Source organism: Entamoeba invadens (assembly GCF_000330505.1).
Source record: "Entamoeba invadens IP1 unplaced genomic scaffold scaff_1105074724328, whole genome shotgun sequence".
Lineage (NCBI taxonomy): Eukaryota > Evosea > Mastigamoebida > Endamoebidae > Entamoeba > Entamoeba invadens.
The window spans coordinates 153,969-161,722 of record NW_004440100.1 but is presented as its reverse complement, the minus strand read 5'-3'; the positions used below and the strand labels follow the sequence as shown (position 1 = coordinate 161,722).

General features: G+C 33.1%; 4 protein-coding genes across 4 annotated transcripts; 3 read left to right on the top strand and 1 right to left on the bottom strand.

Moving 5' to 3' along the window:
* Positions 1 to 2: 2 nt before the first annotated feature.
* EIN_317820 (leucine rich repeat containing protein BspA family protein) lies at positions 3 to 204 on the bottom strand (the record flags this gene model as incomplete). Its single annotated transcript, XM_004253706.1, has 1 exon — positions 3 to 204. A coding segment is annotated over one exon (202 nt), but the record flags the coding sequence as incomplete, so codon positions are not given.
* Positions 205 to 1,448: 1,244 nt separating this feature from the next.
* EIN_317810 (multidrug resistance-associated protein, putative) lies at positions 1,449 to 4,649 on the top strand (the record flags this gene model as incomplete). Its single annotated transcript, XM_004253705.1, has 1 exon — positions 1,449 to 4,649. The coding sequence occupies one exon, from the start codon at positions 1,449 to 1,451 to the stop codon at positions 4,647 to 4,649; it is 3,201 nt and encodes a 1,066-aa protein (XP_004253753.1).
* A 43-nt stretch (positions 4,650 to 4,692) lies between these two features.
* Positions 4,693 to 5,481, top strand: EIN_317800 (multidrug resistance-associated protein, putative; the record flags this gene model as incomplete). Its single annotated transcript, XM_004253704.1, has 1 exon — positions 4,693 to 5,481. One exon carries the CDS (start codon positions 4,693 to 4,695, stop codon positions 5,479 to 5,481), a length of 789 nt encoding a protein of 262 aa, XP_004253752.1.
* Positions 5,482 to 6,422: 941 nt separating this feature from the next.
* EIN_317790 (hypothetical protein) lies at positions 6,423 to 7,665 on the top strand (the record flags this gene model as incomplete). The annotated part of the gene is made up of 2 exons (XM_004253703.1): positions 6,423 to 7,574; positions 7,624 to 7,665. 2 exons carry the CDS (start codon positions 6,423 to 6,425, stop codon positions 7,663 to 7,665), a joined length of 1,194 nt encoding a protein of 397 aa, XP_004253751.1.
* Between the last annotated feature and the right edge of the window lie 89 nt (positions 7,666 to 7,754).

Here is a 7,754-nt window from a genome sequence, read left to right as displayed (position 1 = left end):
GATGATATCCGACTTTGTGTACAGATGTTGTGTCTCGATATTAGGAAAGAGTCTTGATGTCACAAATGTTATGGGAAGGGGGTTGTAGTGTAATTTGTCAAGGGTTTCTCCAAATTTGTGACATACGGAAATGACATTGATGTAGTCTTGTGCGCTCATTAGAAAGCGGGAAACTATTAAAAGAGAATAACTGTCAAGTTGCATCAAGTCTCTATTTTGTTAGTTTATTTTTTAGAATAGAAAATGTAATAAGTTTTTATATTATAAAATATAGTTTTGGTAGTATAAATAGTGATAAACAATTTTTTTTGTCCATAATTAATGATAATTGAATGATATTATACTTAATGATTTTTTTAATTATTTTATAAATTTGAAAATTATTTAAATTATATTTTTTTAATTAATTTTTCAATTTTAATTATAAAATATAAATATCAATCATTAAAATTTTTTTAGAATAAATAATTAAAATGACAAAACCATATTTATAATAGAAATAATTAAAATTTAAAATAACAATACTAATAACATTTAAAAATTAGTTGCATTATCAAAACAAAAGATTTTTCCATTGATAGTTGTTAATTATAGTAAAAATTTGAATGTTTTAATTCAATGTTATTAACTATAATAATAAAACTATTTAAATTTAATAAAATGATCAATGCAAAAAATGAACCACTGAGGGTACAATTGTACCACAATTCAAAATTTCTCGGGGTGCATTAACGTTGAAAAAACAGAGGATGAATTGCCAAAAATGGCGATTGTGCTTTTATTTTCGAAAAAATCATGAAGATTTTTCTTTTTGTTGTTCAAAAATACTTTCCACTGGTGCACAAAGTGCACCTATTTTTTTTGAACTTGTGAACTTTATTACATTGTATTATATTAATAATAAATATATTAATAAAGTATAACACTTTTATCAACATATTTAATTATTTTGAGATTTGTTTTCTACGGCAAAATCAACAAAATGGTATAACTGTTTTCTATAATTCTTTGTGTTTAAAAATATTTCTAACATTTTTATTAAAAATAATTAAAATAAATTATCCAAATTAAAAATACTTCCAAAGTTAGTTATTTGTTTCGAAAAAGTATCGCTTTGAATGATTCTTTATTTCATTCATTTTTTAGCGATAGCCCCGCTTAAACACTCAAAAGATTGTCTAATTTGAAACAACGCTCTCCATTTTGTTTAAGTTTTGCCTTTTTTAAAAACCAGTTTCCGACCATAAAGTATTGATTTCAATGTATTTATAATTGAAAGGTTGTTTGACTAAGATAATGAAAATGAAATTGTAAATTAAAATATATTTTAATTGGCTTTGTTTCAAAACTTCTCTTTTATTCCAATACCACCAAGAGAAATATGTTTTCAATTTGACTTTTCCTGCCCTCCAAGTATTTAACCTGACCTTGGAATGGTACATTCATAAATGAGTGAGAAACAAATTCTTAATGATATAGAGCTCCAAGATGAGAATGAAAAAGAGAGTCTTTCTTCAACAGAAGAAGAGACGTACTTTGAAAACGATGATGTTGCAAGATATGAAAAGAAGAAGATTAACCCATTCTTTAAGTTCTTCAGAACGTTGTTTTTCAGAATGACTTTTGACCAAATACTGAAAGGTCGAAAAGGTAATTTGAGCATTAAGGATATGAATGAAATTCCAAGAACGTTACGACTTGAGAAATACGAAAGACAACTGTCCAAGCAGTGGTCTAAAGAAGAGCACTCAAAGCATCCTTCTCTTTTCAGAGCTATATTCAGACAAGAATGGATGCAATTTGTTTTGATATACTTTACAACAGCAATTTACGAGTTGTTTGCTCTTGCATTCCCACTCATGAGTTCATTTATTATCAAGTGGTTGAATAAAGAAGACGCTGGTGTTGGAATGGGTATTTTGTGGATCGCTTTGACAATACTTTTCCAATTAATAACAACATTGTCAAGTGAATTTACAAAGAAGTGGGCCTTTACTCTTGGGCTTCGAATTAGAAATGGACTTATTGGAATTATATATGACAAGGCTCTTAAACTGAATTCTGCTGGTATTGTAGAACCCGGAAAATTAATCAATCTTATGGGAAATGATTGTCCAGTATATATTGGAAACATAGAAATGATTATGTTTGGTAGTGCATCTCCAGTGATGTTCATAGTGTTGTTTGTGTTGATATGGAACAACATGGGCAAGTGGGTGTATGTTCCACTTGTTGTGTTTGTAGTCTTTGTAGCACTCAATGTATTCTTTGGCATGATGTATGGGTTCTTCTATTACAAGTTCATTTATGCAAAGGACAAAAGACTCTCATTTTTCAGTGAGATACTCAAAAATATTAAATTTGTGAAGTACAACAGATGGGAGAAACCCATGGTAAAAAAGACATTAGCTAAAAGAGTTCTTGAGATCATCTTCCTGTTCTTTGTTGGTTTCTCGCGAAGTTTATTCTTCTCATTGGCTATCCAAATTGGTTCGGCGATGTCAATCGCAATCTTCACTGTGATGATCTTTAAAGAGGCACAATTCCAACTTGCAGCGGTCATCACGACAATTTCATTATTTAATTCAATTAGAGTCCCAGTCAGAACAATTGGCCTTTTGGCTACTTGCACAAGTACCATTAACGTTGCCATGACCAGAATTGAAAAGTTCTTACTTACTCGAGAACTTCCCCCAATCAGCATTAACAACTCTTCCTCAGAGAATGCAATTGAAATGAAGAATGTTAAATTCATTTATCCAAATGGAGAGACTGCATTTGAATGTGAAGATTTGAATATCAAAAAGGGTGAATTTGTTTGTGTAATTGGAAGTGTAGGAAGTGGAAAGAGTTCTTTCCTTATGTCAGTGTTGAGTGAGTTGGAAAGACAGGAAGGCGATGTGACAATCAATGGCAAAGTGACTTATGCAAGCCAAAATCCATGGTTGATGAATTCTTCAGTCAGAGAAAACATCCTATTCTTAAACTCTTTTGATAAAAAGAAGTATAACCAAGTCGTCAAAGATGCTTGTTTGGTAACAGACATTGATTCTTTAATGGGTGGTGATGCTTATGTTGTATCAGAAAAGGGGTCTAATTTGTCTGGTGGTCAAAGACAAAGAATTGCACTTGCAAGAGCCTTATACGACTCAAAAGACATCATGTTGCTTGATGACCCTCTAAGTGCAGTTGATTTCCAAGTTGGAACATACATCTTTGAAAACGCCATTCAAAAGTCGTTGAAACAAAAGACCCGAATTATTGTAACGAACCAAATGTACTTACTTGAGAAGGCAGACAGAATTTTAGTTCTTGAAAACAATAAATTAGCATTCAATGGTTCACTAGAAGAGTTGAAGAAAAGTGATTTGGCTTCTTCACAACTTGTGAAAACACTTTCAGTTAAAAGTGAAAAAGCCGAAGACCAAACTGAAGAGATCATTACAGGTGACGCATATGCTACAAAAGTAAGAGAAGAGAGTAGAGAAGTTGGACGTCTTCCATTAAGTGTCTATTTCAATTATATAAAGAGTGGATCCTTCATTTTGTTCGCAATGGTTGTTTTAATGTTGGTGGGCAGAATTGTAGCACTTTACTATTACAACGCCTCATTGACCAAATGGGGAAAATCACTCCATCCACTTTTGAAGTTGCCACAAGGAAAGAAAGAATTTTTCTATCAATTCTGTTACTCATTTATTGGTGACACTGTTGGCGTTTTTGGCTGTGAAATTTGTTTGGTCTTATTCTGTATCACTGTTTCTGTAAGATTGCACAAACAAACCATAAACAAGTTGTTGAGATGCAAACTTGGATTTTTCGACATCACACCAATTGGTCGTATTCAAAACTTGTTCACCAGAGATTTCCATATGCTCGACTTCAATATGCCTTATTACATTGAACCATTGATCGTCAACATCTCCACTATTTTGATCACATTTATTACTATTGTACAGACTAGTATCTACTTGGTAATCATGGTTTTGGCTATTTTGATCATTTTTGTAGCCATTTACTCATTTGTTATTAAACCAGTCATTGAATTACAGAGGCTTGATAGTATTATGAGAGGACCGATCTTTGTTCACTTTGATCAGACCATTCTTGGACTCCCCATTGTAAGAGCATCGGGTGCACAAATTTCATTCAAAGAAAAGTTGATTGCCAAAGTCAAAAATAACACTGTTGCTTTATACGCTTGCAAGATGACCAAGTACTGGTTCCTCCAAAGAAGTGATTGGATAGGTGCCTTGATCTCTATTGTAACAGTCATTGTAATTGTTGTTACCAAACTCAAACACTCAATGGAACCTTCCCTTGCTGGAACTGCACTCACTAACATCACCTCCATCCCAACTAGTATCACCAATTTCGCGATGAGTCTTATTGAGATTGAGACTTTCATGCAATCAACTGAAAGAATTTTGATGATAAACAAACTGAGAAATGAAGAGTCGGAACGCGTCAAAGAAAAATATGTTGAACCTTCAAAATTATGGCCCACAACTGGGAAGATCGAATTTGTTGACTTCAAGTTTAGATATCGCAGAGGTCTTCCTGTTGTGTTAAATAAGATCAGCGCGGTTGTAGAAGACAAAGAAAAGTTGGTGTTGTTGGTCGAACTGGTAGTGGAAAGTCCACTTTGATGGCTGGAATTTTCAGAATTGAAGAAGCCCTTGGAGGAAAATTATGATTGATGGAGTAGATATAGCTACTGTACCTCTTAATATACTAAGAAAGAAGATATGCATTTTACCACAAGAAGCCACTCTATTCAGTGGTACAATAAGGGAGAATTTGGACCCGAAAGAAAAGAAGAGTGACGAGGAGATGAAAAGTGTACTTCAGTTGGTGAATTCTTCATACACATTAGACGATGCGGTCATTGACGGAGGTGATAATTTCTCTCTTGGAGAAAAACAGTTGATTTGCATTGCACGTGCACTTTTAAAAGGTTCTAAAATATTAATTATGGACGAGGCAACTGCTAACATCGATATACAAACAGATAAAGTTATTCAAGAAATGGTGAGAAAGAATTTTGACAATGTTACTGTTGTTACTGTGGCACATAGACTCCAGACTATAATGGATGCAAACAAAGTGTTTGTCTTTGATAAAGGAAGACTTGCAGAGAACGGACAACCACTTTCTTTGATCAAAACAGAAAGTTCAATATTCAATAAACTTGTCCAACAATCTGGTTGTGCAGAAGAGCTCAGAAGAATGGCTAAGAAGAAAACACTTATTATGTCAAGTTCTTCATCTAAATCGAAGTCTAACTCGAGTTCAAACTCGGAGGAACAAAACAAAACTCCAACACCTAAAGTAGAAGTTAATTTGTTGACAAGCCAAGATTCAAATAGAGCTTCTCCAATTGTTTTCCAAAAAACTGCAGACAGAGAAAACAGCAAACAAAAGTTATTGGCTTCACCAAAGATTGGAGACAAAGCGAGTTCAGAATCTTCCTCAGACTGATTATTATTGATGTGTTAAATTTACTTTGTTTTTAAAAATGGATATATGTCGATCAAAATGTATAATAATTATTGAATTGAAAACTAACTAATAAAAATACATGTATATTTTTAAAAGAACAACCAATTTTTAACATATAATTTTCATTATCAAGTTCTTCACTGGATGACATTCATTAAATAATGTCAATATTATTTTGTGAAGTGTTGTTTCGTCATACAAATAAACATTTACATTATATCTGTTTTTGATGTGTTTGTTTTATGTAACTTATGTATGATATAACATTGTTTATACCTATTATTTACATTGTATTTTAATGTGTTGTAAATAACTTGTGTTAAGTTATCAATAAGTTTGTTGTATGAATCATTCTATATTTGTAATTTCAAAATAAATGAATAACATAAAATATCGAAAATACTAGAGTAAGATCTCGATTATTTCATATTTTTTTATTTTAAAAACCTTGACACTTTCCAAATTGAAGATTTTGAACTTTTTAGTAAATTGTTATATCAGTTAATAATTTAAATTAACTAACTTTAGATTACCTCGCATTTATCCAAAAAACTTCAAACAACCAATCAGATCTTTGAAATTGTCGAAGTTTGTAAAATGTCAAGGTTTGGAAATAATCGAGGTCTTACTATACAACACGATATGTTACTTATAATAATAAATAAAATAATTTTATAACTATCTAATACAGTGATCTTTTGTAAAACTTAAGCTATAAATTACTAGTTAACTAAAAATGATTAAAAAAAATGTACCAAATTGTTAAAGTATATTTAATGCAATTTTTAAACGTGTTACTTATATCGGAATCGATATAAAAAATCACTAAAAGAAAACGTACAAAACAACTCCAAACACAATCCGATATAAAATATAGGGTTTCATATGAAAAACATAAGAAACTATTAAAGTTAAGTTTTATGTATTCTTTTGACACTTACAATGCCACGCCCACATCAACGATACTTTCTGTTCCCGAGAACAAATACTTTTATCTTAACGGCCACTTCGACATCACTGTTCTTTCTGGAAATTGTTATTTGAATGGGGTGTTATTAACAAAAGACACCCATCACATCGACCAATCGATGTACCAACCAGCGTTTTCTTTTGTCTGTAAAACACAATGTGATTTGCAAATAGTCCCATCGTTAACTATTTCACAGGAGTTACATGACCTTCCTACAAAGTACCTTTCGAGTGAAATGCCGAGTCGCGACACCGAGTTGTCAATGAAGGTGTTTCCTTTTGGGGGTGTTCGCATCGTTCAAAATTCAAATGTGTTGCGGATGTCCGTACCAATCGAGTGGCGCAAGATGTTCCGCAAAATCCAGCAAACGTGTTCGGACGGTCCTTTCCGTGTGTGTGTCATTGGTGCGAAGTCGAGTGGTAAATCGACTTTTGTGAATTTGTTAGTGAACAGTTTAGTGAGTCATAAAGAGGTCTGTGTGATGGATTTTGACCCTGGACAACCGTACTGTGGCACTGTTGGAACTTTTTCGTTAGCAGTGTATGAGAGACAAGGCTTTAATGAGTCGTATATAGGAAACCCTACAAAGGCCAAAAGACAGTTCATTTTAGGAAATAGTAATTTGGGTATAAACAGTGAGTTAGCGATGATGTTAGTGCGTCAGATCTGTGAAGTGTATTTCAAAGAGTACAGTGATCTTCCTTTGATAGTGAATACCGCGGGATGGGTGAATGGATTTGGGTTAGAATTATTAGGGTTTGAAATTGAATGTATTCAGGCGCATTTAGTCGTGGATGTGACTCCGGGGAAAGACACCATTCGCAATTGCAAAGTGCCGCTGTATAACAAAATCAAGTCTTGTGCAGAGCCACAAAAATTCTTACCAAACGTTTTGACCCCGAAAACGCGCCGGTTATTGTCGTGTGAGGCACAAATGATATCATCAAAGTGGTATTCCATACCTTTCAAAGAAATTGCGTTAGCAACAATTGATGATATCCAGCCAAGATTTGCTTTGTTTGCTGCTCATTATAGATATGTATTCCTCTCATATGATCAGTCCCTTGAAACCGACATTTCTAAAAATAGCACAGACTTCCCTGTTTTTAAAGTAGTGAAGTCAATGGACGTAATTGAGACATATGGAATAGCTATGGTATCTGTCGACCCCAATGCACAAACTCTATATGTGAAAACTTCTGTTGGTGATGATGTGATGAAACAAGTGAACACTTTAGTTCTGTCGTGTTCATTAGAGTCTCCCATCCTCCCCACTTTCGTC